The sequence below is a fragment of the Nycticebus coucang genome, chromosome 18 (genome assembly GCF_027406575.1).
Source record: "Nycticebus coucang isolate mNycCou1 chromosome 18, mNycCou1.pri, whole genome shotgun sequence".
Lineage (NCBI taxonomy): Eukaryota > Metazoa > Chordata > Mammalia > Primates > Lorisidae > Nycticebus > Nycticebus coucang.
Genome location: NC_069797.1, coordinates 21,511,582 through 21,532,220, shown reverse-complemented (window position 1 = coordinate 21,532,220; position 20,639 = coordinate 21,511,582). Strand labels below are relative to the sequence as shown.

The 20,639-nt window shown below is 48.9% G+C and overlaps 2 protein-coding genes across 6 annotated transcripts; one reads left to right on the top strand and one right to left on the bottom strand.

The window, feature by feature from the left end:
• Positions 1–1,658: 1,658 nt before the first annotated feature.
• SAT2 (spermidine/spermine N1-acetyltransferase family member 2) lies at positions 1,659–3,437 on the bottom strand. Of its 2 annotated transcripts, XM_053569967.1 has the most exons (6): positions 3,190–3,437; positions 3,021–3,072; positions 2,809–2,892; positions 2,625–2,726; positions 2,440–2,480; positions 1,659–2,021 (listed from the first exon to the last, which is right to left on the bottom strand). In XM_053569967.1, exons 1-6 carry the CDS (start codon positions 3,253–3,255, stop codon positions 1,854–1,856), a joined length of 513 nt encoding a protein of 170 aa, XP_053425942.1. In that variant the 5' UTR covers positions 3,256–3,437; the 3' UTR covers positions 1,659–1,853. The 2 variants fall into 2 exon arrangements, with proteins under 2 accessions (XP_053425942.1, XP_053425943.1); XM_053569968.1 differs by lacking the exon at positions 2,625–2,726.
• A 1,008-nt stretch (positions 3,438–4,445) lies between these two features.
• SHBG (sex hormone binding globulin) lies at positions 4,446–9,180 on the top strand. 4 transcript variants are annotated; one of them, XM_053569944.1, is made up of 8 exons: positions 4,446–4,594; positions 4,797–4,888; positions 5,070–5,259; positions 5,843–6,004; positions 6,218–6,377; positions 6,516–6,652; positions 8,564–8,771; positions 9,002–9,180. In XM_053569944.1, exons 1-8 carry the CDS (start codon positions 4,484–4,486, stop codon positions 9,148–9,150), a joined length of 1,209 nt encoding a protein of 402 aa, XP_053425919.1. In that variant the 5' UTR covers positions 4,446–4,483; the 3' UTR covers positions 9,151–9,180. The 4 variants fall into 4 exon arrangements, with proteins under 4 accessions (XP_053425919.1, XP_053425920.1, XP_053425921.1 ...); XM_053569945.1 differs by having other exon boundaries at positions 4,463–4,594; positions 5,843–5,896; XM_053569946.1 differs by lacking the exons at positions 4,797–4,888; positions 5,070–5,259 and having other exon boundaries at positions 4,463–4,594.
• Positions 9,181–20,639: the final 11,459 nt, after the last annotated feature.

Sequence of the window (20,639 nt, the reverse complement as noted above, 5' to 3'; positions counted from 1 at the left end):
TTTTTTTTTTTTTTGAGACAGAGTCTCACTTTGTCACCCTGAGTAGAGTGCAGTGATGTCATCATAAGTCACAGCAACCTCAAACTCCTGGGTTCAAGGGATCCCCTTGCTCAGCCTCCCAGGTAGCTGGGACTATAGGCACGTGCCACCATGCCTGGCTAGCTTTTCTATTTTTATTTTAAAAATAATTTATTTAACAACTGGTACATAGAAAGTGTTATCTATATGCTGAAAGATTAGATACATACCTGACCTCTAAGGACCTGCAGTAAATTGGTATGAAAATATACAGACACATATAATTTCCAAGGCAATTAAACAACAATTGCACATTGGCACACCATCTAATTCAAAGCACAGAGGTCAAATCAACAGAAGCTTAACAAAGATAAAGAAGCATTTGGGCCCGGTGACCGTAGCTCAGTGAGTAGGGCGCCGGCCACATACACTGAGGCTGGCAGGTTCGAGCCAGCCTGGGCCTGCTAAACAACAATGACAACTGCAACCAAAAAATAGCCAGATGTTGTGGCGGGTGCCTGTAGTCCCAGCTACTTGGGAAGCTGAGGCAAGAGAATCTCTTAAGCCCAAGAGTTTCAGGTTGCTGTGAGCTGTGATGCTACGGCACTCTACTGAGGGTGACCTAGTGAGACTCTGTTTCAAAAAAAATAAAAAATAAAAAAATAAAGAAGCATTTGAAGATAACAAAGGTTGTGAACAACATAGATTAGCAAACAGGAAAAAAGGTTTACTAGGTAGGGAACATAAGTGATGAGAGGCTAGAAAGTTTAAAAAATAGACAGGGTAGTGTACAATGGTGCATGCCTATAATCCTAGCATTGTAGGAGAGTTTTTCTATTTTTAGGAGAGACATGATCTCACTCTTGCTCAGGCTAGTCTCAACCTCCTGAGCTCAAGCAATCCACCTGCCTCGGCCTCCCAGACTGCTAGGATTACAGGCATGAACCACATCACCAGGCTTTTTTTGTTTTTTTTTGGAGACAAAATCTCACTCTGTCATCCTAGGTAGAGTGCTGTGGCATCATCATAGCTCACTGAAGCCTCAAACTCTTAGGCTCAAACGATCCTCTTACTTTAGTCTCCCCAGTAACTGATACTAAAGTCGCCTGCCACCACACCTAGCTGTTTTTTCTGTTTTTAGTGGAAATGGTCTCACTCTTGCTCAGGCTGGTCTCAAACCCCTGGGCTCAAGCAATCCACCTGCCTTGGCCTCCCAGTGCTAGGATTGTGCTAGCACTGGGAGACTGAGTGTGAGCCACTGCTTACTCTGAGTTCTTAAAGTTGGGGCAAATGATCCTTCCCAGTGCTCCTTAAAATGCCAACACCAGGTGGCAGCAGTCTGTTCTGTCTGCTGAGCTCTGGGCCTCCCTCAGTCCTGGATCTGGCACAGCTCAGTCCACACGTTTTAGGCCTTTTTTTGGGTCCCAAAAGTTACCAACAGGCTTGATGTACCAAGCTTGCTCCTTGCTCCTCTTTATCGTCTACAGGCCACAGCCAAGATCCTGGCCCACTAAAAGTTAAAGTCACATTGGGCCCACCCTTACCCCCAGGAAAAACATCAACTGACCAGAAGGCTCCATCCAGAAGGGTCTTGAAGTGCTTACCACTTCATCAACTCCTCTATGTAATACCACACAGAACATAGTCATTCTCATTTATTATTATATATCATACTCAACAAAGAGGAAAGGCCTCTCCCACAATTCTGCCTTATCCATACTTCAGCATAGGCACCCCCCAACCCACTCTCCTCCAGGGAGGCCTATGTGTGGAAATAGTCTTGAGCTGGTGGAGGAGAAACTCAAGTAGGGAGAGATCCCCAAGCAATGATGGCATCACCTTCCTGCCAAGTCCCTCATCACCTCTCCTTCAAAGCAGAAGAAATGCCAGCCCTCAGCTTCAGTAAGATCTTGGGCTCCTAGGGCCTTGTACAAGTCTATGGCCCTCTTGTTCCAATCCAGGACTGCCAGGCGGAACTGGGAGCAGCCCTTATCCAGGGCCACCTGTGAGAGAAGACATCATTCATTTTTCTGAGGTCAAAAACAAAAAAAGGCTTTCTCGCCTCCTCATCAACCCCAGTGCCCCCATTTAAAACCTTTGCCTATGGCTCAGCACCTGTAGCCCGAGCAGCTAAGGCACCAGCCACATACACCAGAGCTGGCGGGTTTGAATCCAGCCTGGGCCTGCCAAACAACAATGACAACTACAACCAAAAAATAGCCAGGCGTTGTGGCGAACACCTGTGGTCCCAGCTACTTGGGAGGCTGAGGCAAGAGAATCGCTTAAGCCCAGGAGTTGGAGGTTGCTGTGAGCTGTGATGCCACGGCACTCCACCCAGGGCGACATAGTGAGACTCTGTCTCAAATAAATAAATAAATATAAAACCCTTGCCTAGCTTGTAGTCCCCACCCCTCTCCTCACCTCAGCCACCTTTTTGATTATTTTGGAACCAATTCCCTGACCTGTTGTAGGAAGGAAGAGGCAAAAAGAGTGATTATTTCAGTTGGAAGAGATCGCAAGTTGGGATTAGGGGTGAGGAGTAGGAGCTGGTGGTAGGGCATGTGGGTTGCTTTGCTCCCACCCCAGGCTTAGCCTCTGCCCAGTACCCCGATATTCCGGCATCACATAGATGTCTTCCAGATAAATGCCGCTGCCTTTCCATGTACTGTAAATGAAGTAGTATACCCCATAGCCCACTATACAGGGACCTGAGAGAGAGAAAAGAGGGGTAAGTCCTCTGAGAGCTGTGGGAGACCTCTAAGGCCAACTTTTGAGGTCAGGCGCTCTTACCCTGTAGCTCCCCAGGCGCTGGAAGAATCTCTGCTACCAAACAGTGATAAAAAGGATTCTCCCCGAAGCCATCTGCCCTCAGGGCTGCAGAGATTGGAGTTGTGACAAAGAGAAAAAGAGAACCTGGGTGTAAGCCCATCCTGGAGCTCCTGAGGAGCCCACCCCTCACTTCCTTCCCAACCTCTTTCCAGCCCCGGGTGCTAAGCCCCCACCTTCTTCACTGATCTTCACTTGATCCGAGAGTTTCTCGTACTCAGCTAGTTCCTATGGGGTGAAGACAGAGACTAGATTAGGGCAGGACGGCCCCAATGTGTACCCCTCCCCCACCTCCGCTCAGCCCCAGCTGCTCAGATCCCCCCAGCTTCCGATCGCAGCCTTCACCCGAATCAGCCTCAGGATGTCTCCACAGTCGCCCTCCTTGGCCTCCCGGATCCGCAAGGAAGCCATCTCTGTCCCTACGGTCTGGGACCAAAGCCCCAGAACCCAGCAAAAGGCAACTGGCACCCTTTAAAGGGCCTCCAAGCTCGGATTCCGAAAAGCTTCGGCGACCAAAGCGGAGGGGATTCTTGGCTGGGAAGACTCGCTAGGTGGGTGTAAGCCCCTAACTTCTGCCGCTGCAGGCGCACACCCGCTAGCCAATCCGCTTGCAGAGTAGGCGCAACCCCGCCATGTAGCCCCGCCCCATAGCCCAGTCTGTGGACTCCACCATTGGGTAAGGGTCAGGGTTGGAGTGTGGAGGCTTCTTTGGTATTGTTTGGGTCACACTGCCTCCATCAGAGATACCCCAAGCCCGAAAAGTTTCCCCTACACCACGTGTCTCTTTAATTGAAACATGCACTCTCTGCTTTAGCCTCACTCTTACTTACGCACCCAGACCCTGAGTTATCCCCAAGACCAACCAGGTCTGAAAGTTGTATCCTACAGCTCTTGAGCCACTCTAAGTGTTACTTCTTTCAAGGACATTTATATTTTTAAACGGGTCAGGGAGAAGGTGATGAATTTCTGCTGCTAGATTGTTAGGCCCTGTAATAAATGGATAGGGGAACATAATTGGGAAGGAGGGGCGGGCCCCTTCTCAGTATCCACTAAATCTAACACAGACAATACCTTCTTGTGAGACAAACCTCAGAGGCCTGGGAAGACACAGGGGAAGTGCTCTCACCAGATATCAGGCACTTTGCCTGCATTATCTCAGTTAACCTTCATTCGATCCACCCATAAAGTATTATTTTCCTCATTTTGGATACTGAAGCACAAAGTGACTTGCCCAAGGTCACCCACCTAAATATTTAGGATTCCATATCTCACCTCTAGCCCTAAGAAAGGATGGTACTTGGGGAGCAGTGCAGGCCTGTTTCTAGACGTCAGGCCTGTCAAGGCAGCCTCCCCAGGTGGGCAGAGGGCTTGGAGGATCTAAGCCAGGTTCTAGAGAGGAGAGGGGAAATAGGGTTTCCTTTCCCAGCTCATAAACTTTCTGAGCAGTGGGGGATGGTAGTGGAGGGACTCTGTCCTTCGCCCCACTTGTCCTCAGAGGGGCATCAGGGTCAGTGCCCAGTTCTGCCCCCCCCATCCCCCAGTGCAACCTTTAACCCTCCAGCACCCATGCGCAAGGCTGCCTGCCTCTGCTGCATTCTTCAAAGAGTTGTCTGAGTCACAGAGTAGACAGCTGCTGATTATGGATAGTGGAGGCCAACTGACCACCTCGTGCCCACTGCTGCTGCTGCTGTTGCTATTACTGCCTTGCAGCCACCATGGACAGCCCCTGAGACATACCCTCCCCACCCAGGTACAGGGGTGGGACAGAGCACTCAGCTTATTATGTGTGTCCAAATGAACTATACTTTTGGCTCTGTCTGTTTCCTTTCTCTCTTCCTTTGGCCTTGTAGCAATGCCTTTTCTTCTTCTTCTTCTTCTTCTTCTTCTTTTTTGATGCCTCTTCTATCTCTGGCATGTCCTTGCTCAGGTTGTTTATTTTCTCTTTCAAATAGAGGGCCCAGGACCCTCCTGCTGTGCACCTTGACAATGGCCTGGGACAAGAGCCTGTCACTGTCATGACATTTGACCTCACCAGGATCACCAAGTATGGGTCGACCTACCCCCTTGACCCAGTTCTCAGACCCTACCTTCTATCCATCAGCTCTTCTCTTTTCACTGTTTTCCTGTCCTTTCTTCCTGAATGACACCTCCCCACTTCTCCCAACTCCACATTGACCCTCAAAGGGCACACCCCATACACACTCCTTCCTTCTGTGTCCTTCCAGAACCACCTCCTCCTTTGAGTTTCGAACCTGGGATCCAGAGGGAGTGATTTTGTATGGGGATACCAATCCTAAGGATGACTGGTTCATGCTGGGTCTTCGGGATGGCAGGCCTGAGATTCAGCTGCTCAATCACTGGTCCCAGCTTACAGTGGGTGCTGGACCTCGGCTGGATGATGGGAGATGGCATCAAGTAAGCTAGCTCTGCTCCTGAGGCAAGGGGTGTGCAGGGCAGGTCTGAGGAAGGGGAACAAAGCCAAGTTATTGGGCATCCCATTACCATTGTCATCTCAATCTGCACAAAACCCCATGAAGTAGCTGTTCTTGTCCCCATTTTTTCCAGTGGAAATTCTTTTTTTTTTTATTTTTTACTTTTTTTGATTACAAATTCCTTTTGGGGGGGAGGGCAGTCTTACTTTTTCACCCTTGGTAGAGTGCTGTGCCATCACAGCTCACAGCAACCTCCAACTCCTGGGCTTAGGCAAGGAGTAGCTGGGACTATAGACACCCACCACAATGCCCAGCTATTTTTTGTTGCAGTTTGGCCCGGGCTGGGTTTGAACCCATCACCCTCAGTATATGGGGCCGGTGCCCTACTCACTGAGCCACAGGCACCCCCCCAGTGGGAATTCTAAGGCTCAGTCAGTATATAATTGACAAGGCTTGATGATAGCTGAGTATTCAGGGGCATGTTCTTTCCACTCTAGGACTGGGCTACCTCAGAAGAAAGTGACAGAGACATGTCCCAGGGGCCACTAATTCTATTTCTCCTGTAGGTGGACGTAAAGATGGATGGAGACTCAGTGATGCTGCGGGTGGATAGGAAGGAGGTACTATGCCTGAGACAAGTCTCTGGGCCCCTGGCCACTAAATTCCAGCCCATCCTGAGGCTTGCACTGGGCGGGCTGCTCTTCCCCACCTCCAACCTTCGCTTGCCGGTAACTACATCATAGTAATGGAATGGTGGTCAAAGCGTGGGTGGGTGGCCATGGAAATGTAAGTACATGCTTTTAAGGAGAGGGGATGGGACAGGAGCTGCATCAGGTAGTCCAAGTGCTCATGTCTCAGGGCAATGAAATGAGAGTGGGGAGGCTAGGCACAGAGCCCTGATTTCCACAGGCCTCCATCTTCCCTACCCCCACCCTCTCCAGCTGGTCCCTACCCTGGATGGCTGCCTGCGCCGGGATACCTGGCTGGACAAACAGGCCCAGACCTCTGCCTCTGCCCCTACTAGCCTCAGAAGCTGTGATATAGACTTACAACCTGGGATATTCTTCCCTCCAGGAACTCATGCAGAATTCAGTCTCCGAGGTAGATTCCTTGGAGTCTATTTTGCCCCCATGACCAGGTCTGCCATCCTGTCTCCCTCCGCCACCAGCCCCTCCCCTGCCTGAAGTCCCAGCTTTGAGGCCTCAAGAGGATCTTTTCTCCTCCCCACCTCTCCTGCAGATATTCCCCAGCCTCATGCAGAGCCCTGGGCCTTCTCTCTGGACCTGGGACTCAAGCTAGCGGCAGGCTTAGGTCACCTCCTTGCCCTTGGGACACCAGAGAACACTTCTTGGCTCAGCCTCTACCTTCAAGATCAAGTAAAGGGGGAGAATGGGTCACTGCCTATATTCAGTGGAGCCTGGCAACAACAAAGGAAAAGAGGGCTCCAAAATTTCAATATTAAGGGCAGAGCCTGTGGCTCAGTGGGTAGGGCACCAGCCCCATATACTGAGGGTGGCGGGTTCAAACCCCACCTGGCCCGGCCAAATTGCAACAAAAAAATAGCTGGGCTTTGTGGCAGGTGCCTGTAGTCCCAGCTACTCGCACCTGAGGGTAGCTGGGAGGCTGAGGCAAGAGAATCGATTAAGCCCAGGATTTAGAGGTTGCTTTGAGCTGTGTGATGCCTCGGCACTCTACCAAGGGCAATAAGGTGAGACTCTGTCTCTACAAAAAAAAAAAAAAAGAATGTTTAAGGGCAGGGCGTCAGCCACATACACCACCAGGCTGGTGGGTTTGAACCCGGCTCGGGCCTGCTAAACAATGACAACTACAACAAAAAAATAGCCGGGCGTTGTGGCGGGTACCTGTATTCTCAGCTACTTGGGAGGCTGATGCAAGATAATCACTTAAGCCCAAGAGTTTGAGGTTGCTATGAGCTTGAAGCCACAACACTCTACTGAGGGCGACACAGTGAGACTCTGTCTCAAAAAAAAAAAAAAAAATCTGTTTTCTTTCTTCAGCATTCTCTTGGTTTTCTTTGACATAATGAGCTGTTAAACAGAATTAAAAAAAATAATAATAATGTTTAAGCCTGGGCATGGTGGCTCATGCCTGTGATCCTAGCACACTGGGAGGCCAAGGAGGGTGGATTGCTTGAGCTCAAAAGTGCAAGATGTCTGAGCAAAAGCGAGACCCTGTCTCTACTAAACATAGAAAAACTGAGGCAAGAATATCGCTTGAGCTTGAGTTGGAGGTTGCTGTGAGCTATAATGCCATGGCACTCTACCCAGGACAACACCTTGAGACTCTGTCTCAAAAAGAAAAATAGTTTAAGGCCAGGTACTGTGGCTCACACCTGTAATTCGAGCCCTTTGGGAGGCCAAGGTGGGAGGATCACTTCAGCTCAAGAGTTCAAGACCAGCCTAAGCAAGAGTAAAACCCTGTCTCTACTAAAAATAGAAAATATTGGGCGGCGCCTGTGGCTCAGCGGGTAGGGCGCCGGTCCCATATGCTGGAGGTGGCGGGTTCAAACCCAGCCCCGGCCAAAAAAAAAAAAAAAAAAAAGAAAAGAAAATATTAGCTGGTTGTTGTAGTGGGTGCCTATAACCCCAGCTACTCGGGAGGCTGAGGCAGGAGGATTGCTTGAACCCAAGAGTTTGAGGCTCCTATGAGCTAGGATAATAGCTGGAGCAACAAAAGTGGGACTCTGTCTCAAAAATTAAAAAAAAAATTATTTAAGAAAAAAAGAAGACTTGGCTCCGTGCCTGTACCTCAGCAGCTAGGACCCCAGCCACATACACCGGAGCTGGTGGGTTCAAATCCAGCCCAGGCCAACTATAACCAAAAAATAGCTGGGCGTTGTGGCAGGCACCTGTAGTCCCAGCTGCCTGGGAGGCTGAGGCAAGAGAATCGCTTAAGCCCGAGAGTTGGAGGTTGCTGTGAGCTGTGACAAAGTGAGGGTGACAAAGTGAGACTCTGTCTCAAAAAAAAAAAAAAAAGAAAGAAAGAAAGAAAAGAGGACTTAAGGGTGACACTCAGATGGGGCTGGGGGATGAGCAACCTGTCTCGAAGTCTCCTATAGCAAGCCAAGGGTTTTTACTTCAATTGCATATTTACTTGGGATAAGTAAGTGTGGTTTCACAGAGGTCAAGCCAGGAAAATTGGGGCAGGATTTAAGTGGTGAGAATGGCCAGTAGGTGGAGGTGTAGCTGAAAAGCAGAATTAAGATAGCTGGGGTGGGGACATAGGGAATCAGTTCTGCTGATTTTTTCTTTCCACACACTCTGCAGAAGGTGATGTTGTCTCCTGGATGGGGGCCAGGGCTGGATCTGCCCCTTGTCTTGGGACACTCTCTTCAGCTAACACTGAGTGCATCCAGAGTGGTCTTGAGCCAGGGCCCGATGACAGAAGTCTTTGCTCTTCCTGCCTTGGACCTTGGCCCCCTCTTCAACCTCTGGGCCCAGCCTCAGGGGCGACTCTTCTTGGGGGCTTTAACAGGTAAGAGAGAGCGATGTTCGAATTCTGCACACACCATGGTAAACAGCTAAAGAAAAGGAATGTATTTTGAGAGGAAGAAAGCCTCTGGGAGGATCTCAAGAAGACAAAGGATATGGGGGGGTGGTGAGGAGGCAATGTTTTTGAAAACTAAGGTTGGAAAAGTGGGGAGGAGCTTCTTGATTCAAGGCACCCTAATGCTCTAATGCCACCTCTATGTCACCTCCCTGTAGGAGAGGACTCTTCTGCCTCCTTTTGCTTGAATGGTCTTTGGGCACAGGGTCAGAGGCTGGACATGGACCGGGCCCTGAACAGAAGCCAGGACATCTGGACTCGCAGCTGTCCCCAGAGCCTAGGCAATGGAACTGACAATTCCCATTAAAGCCCTTACCTAAGCACTCTTTTTGAAAGTCACTTGTTCAGGTGGCGCCTGTGGCTCAAGGAGTAGGGCGCCGGTCTCATATACCGGAGGTGGTGGGTTCAAATCCAGCCCCCGCCAAAAACCACAAAAAAAAAAAAATGATCATCGAAAGTCACTTGTTCACTTATTGAACAATGTATATTCACTATGTACTGACAATATACCAGGAACTGTGTCAAGTTTTGAGTTGTATAAATGAGCAAAAACAACTTGGTTCCTACCCCCTTGGTGCTCATCCGGAGATGGGCATTCTTCAAAAGCTAACTAATAAGTGGATAATTGGAAACTCCAGTAAGCACCATAAGGGAGAATCTGAGAGTTGTGAGAGAGTGGCTATTGGGTGGCTTCACCTAATTTGGGCACCATGGAGTGCTTCCCTGAGAAAGTGGTCACTTCATAGGCTGGATTCCTAGCAACAGCACCCACAGACATGCACACACCAGATCCAGGCCACTTTCTGGAAGCTGAAGTGCGCCTCCTTCTGCAATTATCTACTCCCTTGGAGATTCCAGCTTCCTGCCTCTGGCTGGTCCCTAGAGATCAGGAGGAAGGGAAGAGATGGAACTTGTTGTCTCAAGTCATTCTGGTCCTTGGACTGGCCACTGCTGCCCAGGGAGGGAACAGCAGAGGGCATGAGAGGATTGTAGGGCAAGGGGCATAGGGTTTCTGGGAAAGGGGGGGCAGGGAGAAAGAAACAGGGAGGTGAGCAGACAGAGGAAGCCACTTCTCTTTCCTAGTCTCAGTCCACTTACTGCATTCCCAGATGAGTATTTCTGTACTCCATTAAACAAGAACTGGCTTGTGCTGTTCCCAGCTGGGACGATCAGGCAGATTCAGTGTATCTCTGCCATCAAAGAATATAGTGACCCAGCCTTCAGGCCCTAAACCTCTGGAGAATCCTAGTGCCCTATCCCCTCCCAAGGGCACCTTCCTGTCTCAGCTTCCTGCTCCCTGGGGATGGCTCATGCCCAAGTCCTGATCCCCTATATCCCAGCTCCCAGTCTTTGGCCCTCTTAGGAAACCTTGGGTCCCAGCTCAAAGCTGCCTGCCCATCAAGGAGCCCTGGATCTCCCGCCCCTGTACCCACTTGTCAATTCTCATCCTGCTCAAGAACTGTTAATGCATCCTGCATCTCCAGACCCCATGGGATCTCTAGGCCCCCACCAACTTTCCCAGCCTCTTGTTTCTTCCAAGGATCTTCCTGCCAGTAACCCAGGCAACAGGGTGAGTCACTCATTGGACCTGCTTTCTCTCCATTTCTGCAGGGATCAGTAAGGAACTAAATGACCCTAGGGTAAGAAGGCTGCAATAGTTTCCAAGGTGGAAGACACAAATCCCAAATCCTGCCTTGTGCCCCTCCCAGTCCTAATTCTATAGACCTTCCCAGTGTAGACCTAGCCAGTGTAGGCTCCACTAGCCTTAATTCTATAATTAAGGTCTTAATTCTATAGATCTTCCCAGTGTAGACTCCACTAGCCAGCAGTATTTGTAGGAGAATCCTAAGCATGGAGAGAGGGGGCCCAAACTCAATTCTGGCCCTTGGGTAATGTTCAGGGTTAGTTTGGCCTCCTGAACACACTATGTACCAAGCATTGTTCTAGACACCTAGAATGCACTGGCAAAAAGGACAGACATGATCTCTGCTGTCGTGGAGCTCACAATAGAGTGGAGGGGGAGTAGATAGTCCATAAACAAGAAAAGGAGGTGGTGCCCGTAGCTCAGTGGGTAGGGCGTGGGCTACATACACCTACAAGTTGGTGGGTTCGAGGCTGGCCTGGGCCTGCTAAACAATGACAACAACTGCAACCAAAAAATAGCCGTGCTCTCTGTCTCTCTCTCCATCCTCTCTCCTCCTCTCTGTTTCTCTGCCCCCTCTCTTTCTCTTTCCTTTCTCTTTTCTCCCTTCTCTCTCTCTTCTTTTATCTCCTCCTTGGTGCTGCTCTGCAGCATCCTCCCTCGCCAATAAAAACCTTTCATACCAAAAAAAAAAAAAAAATAGCCAAGCGTTGTGGCAGGTGCCTGTAGTCCCAGCTTCTTGGAAGGCTGAGACAAGAGAATCGCTAAAACCCAAGAGTTTGAGGTTGCTGTGAGCTGTGACGTTACAGCGCTCTACTGAGGGTGACTGGTGAGACTCTGTCTCCAAAAAAGAAAAGGAGTAAATGAGCAGGCTCATTTCAGATAGTAGTTAGAGCTAAAAAGGGAATAAAATCCTGTAATATAATAGGGGAAAGGGAGGGGCAACATTAGCTGAGTGGTCAGGGAAGTCACTTGAGCAGAGACCTGAATAATGAAAATAAGTCATCCTGTGAGGCCATGAGTGTGAGCCAGTGGGCAGAGAGGCAGTTAAAGAGGCTGGATACACCTGGGTACCCACCAATGGGATTGTTCTGAGTGGCAACTTCCTGACTTTTTGTTCCTGGAATCTCCCAGGGACTGGCTTTTCTCCTCTCCCTCTACCCTACCCTCTCCAGGACACTGTGACCCCAACTTCTCTTTCCCAGCCTGCCCTAGATTCCAAGATTCCTGATTACCATCCAGAGCTGTCTACACTCTTTCATTAAGACTGACTTTGCTTTGACACAGACTTTGCTAGGCCCCCACCAAGGGCACCTACGATGCCTGTTCAATGTCCTTTGCCTTCCCCACACCCTTAAAAAACTTTCCAGAGCTTGGCAGCATACCCTGCAGCTCCCAGGTCTGATTTAACCACTCACTCTACCCTATCCCCTTCCCTCCTCTCTCTCCCTCCCTTTCTCCCTGCCCATTCCTCTCTTTCTTTCAACTAACATTTACTGGTTGCTGACAGTTTGCCAAATACTGTGTTAGGTAGTCCACAGGGACTTTATTTTTATGTATGTATGTATGTATGTATTTTTGATACAAAGTCTCACTATGCCACCCTCGGTAGAGTGCTGTGGCATCACAGCTCACAGCAACCTCAAACTCTTGGGCTTAAGCGAGTCTCTTGCCTAAGTCTCCCAAGTAGCTGGGACTACAGGCGCCCACCACAACGCGCAGCTATTTTTTTGTTGCAGTTATCTTTGTTGTTTAGCTGGCCTGGGCCGGTTCAGACCCACCAGCCTGGGTATATGTGGCCAGAGTCCTATCCACTGAGCTACGGGCGATGCCCTCCACAGGGACTTTAAAGATGAATAAGACTTGCTACGGGCCCTGGAGAACCCGAGTTTTGAGAGAGAGGTGAAATGCTTTAATAGGGGTGGCACCTGTGGCTCAGTGAGTAGGGCGCAGGCCCCATATACCGAGGGTGGCGGGTTCAAACCCAGCCCTGGCCAAACTGCAACAAAAAAAGTAGCCGGACGTTGTGGCAGGTGCCTGTAGTCCCAGCTGCTCAGGAGGCTGAGGCAGAAGAATCGCGGAAGCCCAAGAGCTGGAGGTTGCTGTGAGTCCTGTGACGTCATGGTACTCTACCAAGGGCAGTAAACTGAGACTCTGTCTCTACAAAAAAAAAAAGAAAGAAAGAAATGCTTTAATAGGCCAGAGAACCTGGTTGCTAGTCCTACCACGGACCATGGAAAAAGTAAGTTATTACAGGCATGAAGTTGAATGAAAACTAAACCTCTTTAACTCTCTTTCCTTGACTATAAAATGGAGAAGTGATCCCATTCATAGGGTTGCTAGGGAAGATTTGATAAAATCATATAGGTAAAATGTCTCGGCCTATAGAAAGTACTCAATATATGAGATATGTTGTTATTATTAACTACCTACATATTTCTTGACATATGACTCTGAGCCTGCTGGATATAAAAGATGAGGAAGAGCATGTGATGTGGCTGAACCAGGGGCAGGATGAGATGTAATGAGGGCAGACTGGGAGGCTTTTCAGGCCACGTGGTGAAAGGCCTTTTGTATCCTGCTGGGGGGTGGGGGGGAGCTCTATCTGGTCAGTGAAGGATCTTTCTTTCTCTCAATCATGGTAAAATATACACAATGTAAAATTTACAATCTTAACCATTTTCAAATGTACACTTCAGTGGCATTAGGCCCATTTATGTTGTTGTGCAACCCTCAACAGCATCCATCTTCAGAACTCTTTTTATCCTTGAAGATCTGAGACTCTGTCCCCATTAAACAACTTTCCATTCCTCCTTCCCCCATATCTGTGTTTCAGAGAGCTCTTCTTTCTTTGTTCTTGTCTCTGCAAAGACCTGTCATTTTTTTTTTTTTTTTTTAGAGATAGAGTCTCACTTTGTTGCTCTTGGTAGAGTGCCATGGAGTCACAGCTCACAGCAACCTCCAGCTCTTGGGCTTTGGCCTTAGGTGATTCTCATGCCTCAGCCTCCCGAGTAGGTGGGACTACAGGTGCCCACCACAACTCCCGGCTATTTTCTTGTTGCAGATTGGCCAGGGCTGGGTTCAAACCCGCCACCCTCGGTATATGGGGCCAGCACCCTACTCACTGAGCCACAGGCACTGCCCCAATGACCCATCATTTTTGAGAACCCAGACAGTGAAGTCCCTGGAATTTCATGGACTGAAAGGAAGGGATCAGTGGGCACAGACTTCACAATAAGCTCTTCATGAGGGAGGGAGTGTGGGGGCTGTCATTCTGTCTCCTCCTTTCTGGAGATGCTGGTAGGAGGACTGGGTTCCAGGAAGAAGCTGGAGGTTTATTTTTCCTTTTTTTCAGTTTTTGGCTGAGGCTGGGTTGGAACCCACCACCTCCAGCATACAGGGCCAGTGCCCTACTCCTTCAGCTACAGGCATCGCCCAAAGCTGGAGGTTTGTAATAGCTCTTTGTCCCCAAGCCCACCACAGGCTTTTGTGATCTCCCATTTCTCAACTTGTTTCCCTCTGAACACCAATGTTGCATTAGTGCAAGCCCCCCATACCCTTCCCTCTTCCTAATTTATAGGAGAAGACAGCAAGGCAGTGACCAAAAGGTATCTCATCCTTACTCCATAACCCCCTACAGTGCACAGAAGACATTCATTTTTTTCTTTCTAAGTAAGCCTGGGGCACAAGGGCAGAGATTGAGCCAGGAAATGGAGGCTACACCCAAGCTACGTTTGCTAAACTGTGTGTCTCCCTGCTTAAAATTCTAGAATGGCTACTGAGATGATGTGTCAAAATACAAACCATGGGGTGGCGCCTGTGGCTCAGTGGGTAGGGCACTGGCCCCATATACCAAGGGAGGCGAGTTCGAACTCGGCCCTGGCCAGCTAAAACAGCAATGAGAATTGCAACAAAAAATAGCCAGAGGGCAGGCGCCTGTGGTCCTAGCTACTCAGGAGGCTGGGGCAAGAGAATCGCCTAAGCCCAAGAACTGGAGGTTGCTGTGAGCTGTGACGCCACAGCATTCTACTGAGGGTGACAAACAAAAAACAAAAACAAATAAACAAACAAACAAATAAAACAACCATGTTCACTAGATGGGATGTAAAAAAAAAAATCTAAACCACTCCCTTTGCTCTAGAATAGTGGTTCTCAACCTTCCTAATGCCGCAACCCTTTAATACAGTTCCTCATGTTGTGGTGACCCCCAACCGTAAAATTACTTTCATTGCTACATCATAACTGTAGTTTTGCCACCGTTATGAATCGTAATGTAAATATCTGATAGGCAGGAGACCCCCAAAGGGGTTGTGACCCACAGGTCGAGAACTGCTGCTCTAGAAGGACCTTTAGGGTTTGGAACCCACCTACCTCTTGGATCTCCTTTTTTTCTTTGAGACAGAGTCTCACTCAGTCACCTTGGGTAGAGTGACGTGTCATCATGGTTCACAGCACAGCAACCTCAAACTCTTGGGCTCAAAAGATCTTCTTTTCTTTCTTTCTTTCTTTTTTTTTTTTTGTAGAGACAGAGTCTCACTGTACCGCCCTTGGGTAGAGTGCCATGGCGTCACATGGCTGACAGCAACCTCTAACTCTTGGGCTTACGCGATTCTTTTGCCTCAGCCTCCCAAGCAGCTGGGACTACAGGCGCCCACCACAACGCCTGGCTATTTTTTGGTTGCAGTTTGGCAGGGGCTGGGCTTGAACCTGCCACCCTCGGCATGTGGGGCCTGCGCCCTCCCCACTGAGCCACAGGCGCCGCCCTCTTTTTTTTTTTTTTGCAGTTTTTGGCTGGGGCTGTGTTTGAACCCACCACCTCTGGCATATGGGGCCGGAGCCCTACTCTGTTGAGCCACAGGCGCTGCCCTCAAAAGATCTTCTTGTCTTAGCCTCCCAGGTAGCTGGGACTACAGGCACTTGCTATAATGCTTGGCTAGTTTTATTACTTTTAGTAGAGAAAGGGTCTTGTTCAGCCTGGTTTCGAACTCATTACCTCAAGCAATTCACCTGCCTCGGCTTCCCAGAGTGCTAGGATTACGTGGGTGTGAGCCATCACACTGGGCCTTCTCTTGGATCTCTTGCCTTCTTTCATTAAAGTCCACCCTTTGCACTTGCACGTCCCTCTTACTAGAAAGCTCCTCCACCATCTCTTCCAATAGCTCCTTTTGTTTTTTCTTTTTTTTTTTGAGACAGAGTCTCACTATGTCGCCCTGGGTGGAATGCTGTGGTGTCAAGCTCACAGCAACCTCAAACTCTCGGGTTTTAGCAATTCTCTTGCCTCAGCCTCCCAAGAAGCTGGGACCAGGCATCCGCCACAACGCCCGGCTATTTTCTTGTTGTAGTTGTCGTTTAGCAGGCCCAGGCCAAGTTCAAACCTGCCAGCCCTGGTGGATGTGGCTGGTGCCCTAGCCGCTGAGCTACAGGTGCCAAGCCTCTTTTTTTTTAAATTTGAGACAGAATCCCCCTCTGTCGCCTGCCCCTAGTACAGTGCTGTGGTATTTCCACAGCTCACTGCAACCTCAAACTCCTAGGCTCAAGCAATTGATCCTTCATGCCTCAGCCTCCCAAATAGCTGAGATACAAGACCGGCTAGATTTGGGGTTTTTTTTTTTTCTATTTTAGCAGGGATCTCACACTTGCTCAGGCTGGTCTCGAACCCCTGAGCTCAAGCATTCCTCTGCCTCAACTTCCAGAGTGCTAGGATTACAGGCCTGAGCCACCATGCCAGGCGTTAATAGCTCTTTTTTTTTTTTTTTTTTTTGAGACATAGCCTCAAGCTGTGGCCCTGGGTAGAGTGCTGTAGCATCACAGCTCACAGCAACCTCCAACTCCTGGGCTCAAGAGATTCTCCTGCCTCCGCCTCCAAAGTAGCTGGGACTACAGGCGCCCGCCACGACGCCTGGCTATTTTTTTGGTTGCAGCCGTTATTGTTGTTTGGCAGGCCCGGGCTGGATTTGAACCCGCCAGCTCAGGTGTATGTGGCTGTGCCTTAGCCGCTTGAGCCACAGGCGCTGAGCCGGCCCTCATAGCTCTTTTTGATCTTTTAAGTTGTTTTAAAAGTCACCTCCTTGGTAAAGCCATCCCTACCATTTAGGCAGTCTCTGGTATATCATGCTGGGTTTTTTGTTGTTGTTGTTTGTTTGTTTTTCTGTATGATATTAACATTGTAATTTTTTTTGAAACAGAGTCTCATTACGTTGCCTTGGGTAGAGTGATGGGGAGTCATACAGCTCACAGCAACCTCCAACTCTTGGGCTTATGCAATTCTCTTGCCTCAGCCTCCCAAGTGGCTGGGACTACAGGCACCACCACAACTGCCCGCTATCTTTTTGTTGTAGTTGTTATTGTTATTTATAAGGCCCAGGGCCAGGTTCGAACCCTCCAGCCCCAGTGTATGTGGCCAGCACCCTAACCACTGAGCTATCGGCACTGAGCCTGTATTTGTTTATTTTTATTGTCCACTGGAGTGGGAGCCCCGGGAACCCAGGGGTAGTCTCTGAAGGGTGGGTAAGCAGTCTCCCAGGAGGAAGGTGTGAAGTAGACAAAAATGTGAAGTCAAGAGTAAGCACAAGCTTGGGGCCTGTGTCTCAGAGGCTGGGGTGCCAGCCACATACACGGGGGCTGGTGGGTTCAAACCCCGCCTGGACCTGCTAGACAACAATGACAACTACAACAACAACAAGAACAAAAATAGCCAGGCGTCATGGTAGGCGCCTGTAGTCCCAGCTTCTTAGGAGGCTGAGGCAAGAGAATTGCTTAAGCCCAAGAGTTGGAGGTTGCTGTGAGCTGTGATGCCATGGCATTCTACCAAGGGTGACACAGTAAGACTGTCTAAAACAAATAAAACAAAGAGTAAGCACAGTCTTTCCCAGGAATGGCTGGCTGGATTCTAGCTGAGAACTACTGAAGTACTAGTGAGGAAGGAGGTTGGGGACACAGGCTGGGTATAGGCTGTGGAGTATCCTGCAAGTTATACTTAAGAATCAGGATTCCAACCTACTGGTTAATGGGAAGCGATTGAAGACCTTTGAGCTGAGGAGTTGAGAAACTGAGGCCTAATTAAAGCTGTATTTTTTTTTTTTTTTTTTTTTGGCCGGGGCTGGGTTTGAACCCACCACCTCTGGCATATGGGACCAGCGCCCTACTCCTTGAGCCACAGGCGCCACCCTAAAGCTGTATTTTGAGAAAATTAATCCAGAGTCTGCTGAAGGATAGAGTGAAGCAAGCCAGCTGTGTAATTTATGGGACCAAATACAAAATGAAAATGTAGGGCCTCTTGTTCAAAAAGCAGGAAAAAAGTGCCATTAGAGGCACTAAAATAGAAACTATTTTCTGTTCTTCCACAGTTCTCTAGGCGTTTAATGGTGGCTTTTCTTTGCTATTAAATGTTTAAATTTTTTTTTTTGTAGAGACAGAGTCTTACTTTATCGCTCTTGGTAGAGTGCTGTGGCATCATACAGCTCACAGCAACCTCCAACTCCTGGGCTTAGGCGATTCTCTAGCCTCAGCCTCCCGAGTAGCTGGGACTACAGGAGCCTGCCACAACGTCTGGCTATTTTTTTTGTTCCAATTTGGCCGGGGCTGGGTTTGAACCTGCCATCCTCAGTATATGGGGCTGGCGCCCTACCCACTGAGCCACAGGTGCCGCCTAAATTTTTTTTTTTTTGAGACAGAGTCTGATTATGTCACCCTCAGTAGAGTGCTGTGGCGTCATAGCTCATAGCAACCTCCAACTCTCGGGTTTAAGAGATTCTCTTGCCTCAGCCTCCCAAGTAGCTGGGACTACAGGCACCCACCACAATGCTCCACTATTTTTTGGTTGCAGTTGTTTAGCTATTGTTTAGCTGTCCCGGGCCAGGCTCGAACCTGCCACCCTTGATGTATGTGGCTGGTGCTGTAATCACTGTGCTATGGGTGCTGAGCCAATGTTTAAAATTTTTATTTTTTATTTTTATTTTTTCAGTTTATTTGTATTAATTTTTTTGGCTGGGGCCGTGTTTGAACCTGCCACCTCCGGTATATGGGGCCGGTGCCCTATTCCTTTAGCGACAGACGCTGCCCTATTTCTTATTTTTATTTTATTTTTTTTTGAGACAGCCTCAAGCTTTTTCCCTGGGTAGTGTGCTTTGGCATCACAGCTCACAGCAACCTTCAACTCCTGGGCTCAAGCGATTCTCCTGCCTCTGCCTCCCAAGTAGCTGGGACTACAGGCGCTCGCCACAACGCCCGGCTTTTTTTTTTTGGTTGCAGCCATCATTGTTGTTTGGCGGGCCAGGGCTGGATTCGAACCCACTGGCTCAGGTGTATGTGGCTAGCACCTTAGCTGCTTGAGCCACAGGCGCGGAGCCATTATTTTTTATTTTTTATTTTTATTTTATTTTATTTTATTTTTTTGAGACAGAGCCTCAAGCTGTCACCCTGGGTAGAGTGCTCTGGCATCACAGCTCACAGCAACCAGCTCACAGCAACCTCCAACTCCTGGGCTCAAGCGATTCTCCTGCCTCAGTCTCCCAAGTAGCTGGGACTACAGGCACCTGCCACAATGCCCAGCTATTTTTTGGTTGCAGCCGTCATTGTTGTTTGGCAGGCCTGGTCTAGATTCGAACCCGTCAGCTCAGGGTGTATGTGGCTGGCACCTTAGCCGCTTGAGCCACAGGCACCGAGCCTATCTATTTATTTTTTTTAGAGACAGAGTCTCACTCTGTTGCCCTCGGTAGAGTGCTGTGGCGTCACAGCTCATAGCAACCTGCAGCTCTTGGGCTTAGGTGATTCTCTTGCCTCAGCCTCCCGAGTAGCTGGGACTACAGGTGCCTGCCACAATGCCTGGCTATTTTTTGTTGCAGTTTGGCTATGGCTGGGTTTGAACCCACCACCCTTGGTATATGGGGCTGGCACCGGCGCCCTACCTACTGAGCCACAGGTGCCACACTAAAATTTTATTTATTTATTTATTTATTTATTTTGTGGGTTTTGGCCGGGGCTGGGTTTGAACCTGCCACCTCTGGCATATGGGACCGGCACCCTACCACTTTGAGCCACAGGCACTGCCCCACCCTAAAATTTTTAAATGAATACTTTTCTACCTTCAACTTCCTGATAAGTAAGGAAGGACTGAAAGAAAAATGAACTATGTTCTAACTTTCCCTTTCTTTCTATGTCATCATTACCAGCCTAAGTGACCAGCTTCTACAGGGAAGTGACAGGACTAAGAAAGGATATGACAGGGCGGCACCTGTGGCTCAGTCGGTAAGGCGCCGGCCCCATATACCGAGGGTGGCGGGTTCAAACCCAGCCCTGGCCAAACTGCAACCAAAAAATAGCCGGGCGTTGTGGCGGGCGCCTGTAGTCCCAGCTACTTGGGAGGCTGAGGCAAGAGAATCACTTAAGCCCAGGAGTTGGAGGTTGCTGTGAGCTGTGTGAGGCCACGGCACTCTACCAAGGGCCATAAAGTGAGACTCTGTCTCTACAAAAAAAAAAAAAAAAAAGAAAGAAAGGATATGACAGGATGCCATGACCATCCATGCTTCCTAGAATGCCATTGCTCTCATTCTGTGTTTGAAGCAAGTTCTGCTTTCAACAGAAGTGTAGTCTTTCTGCTGTCAGCACCCTCATTTATTCAATTGTAGACATAGCATACTTACGTGGTACCCGCTTTGAGTCTGGATGAACTATCACACATGGTAGGTCCACCAGAATTCTGTGCTCATGGAGCATCTCAAACACTATAAGAACAAGCCACCATATTACCTGTATTGCCTCTGCTCACACATATGCATCAAAGTCCCATTGGATTTCACTTACAAAGCACAGCTTCAGAGTTAGAACTATTAAGAATTTCAAGACAAGGCTGGGCCGGTGGCTGACACCTATAATCCTAGCACTCTGGGAAGCTGAGGGGGGTGGATTGCTTGAGCACAGGAATTTGAGAACAGCCTAAATTAGAGTGAGACCCATTCTCTACAAAAAAATAGGAAAAATTAGCCGGGTATGGTGGCAGGTGCCTATAGTCCCAGCTACTCAGGAGACTGAGGCAGGAGGATCACTTGAGCCCAAGTGTTTGAGGTTGCTATGAGCTACTGAGGGCAACAAAGTGAGACTCTGCTGCAAAAAAAAAAAAAAAAAATTATGTCATGTGTCTTTTACTGAAATTTTAA

What these genes read in the sequence shown, in the direction of transcription:
- SAT2 (XM_053569967.1), bottom strand. Translation starts at nt 3,255, where the DNA reads ATGGCTTCCTTGCGGATCCGGGAGGCCAAGGAGGGCGACTGTGGAGAC. An exon ending in AGTGAAGATCAGTGAAGAAG is followed by an intron (nt 2,893 to 3,020) that starts GTGGGGGCTTAG and finishes CAATCTCTGCAG; the next exon opens with CCCTGAGGGCAGATGGCTTC. An exon ending in TAATCAAAAAGGTGGCTGAG is followed by an intron (nt 2,022 to 2,439) that starts GTGAGGAGAGGG and finishes CTTCTCTCACAG; the next exon opens with GTGGCCCTGGATAAGGGCTG.
- SHBG (XM_053569944.1), top strand. Translation starts at nt 4,484, where the DNA reads ATGGATAGTGGAGGCCAACTGACCACCTCGTGCCCACTGCTGCTGCTG. An exon ending in ATGATGGGAGATGGCATCAA is followed by an intron (nt 5,260 to 5,842) that starts GTAAGCTAGCTC and finishes TTTCTCCTGTAG; the next exon opens with GTGGACGTAAAGATGGATGG. An exon ending in GCCTCTACCTTCAAGATCAA is followed by an intron (nt 6,653 to 8,563) that starts GTAAAGGGGGAG and finishes CACACTCTGCAG; the next exon opens with AAGGTGATGTTGTCTCCTGG.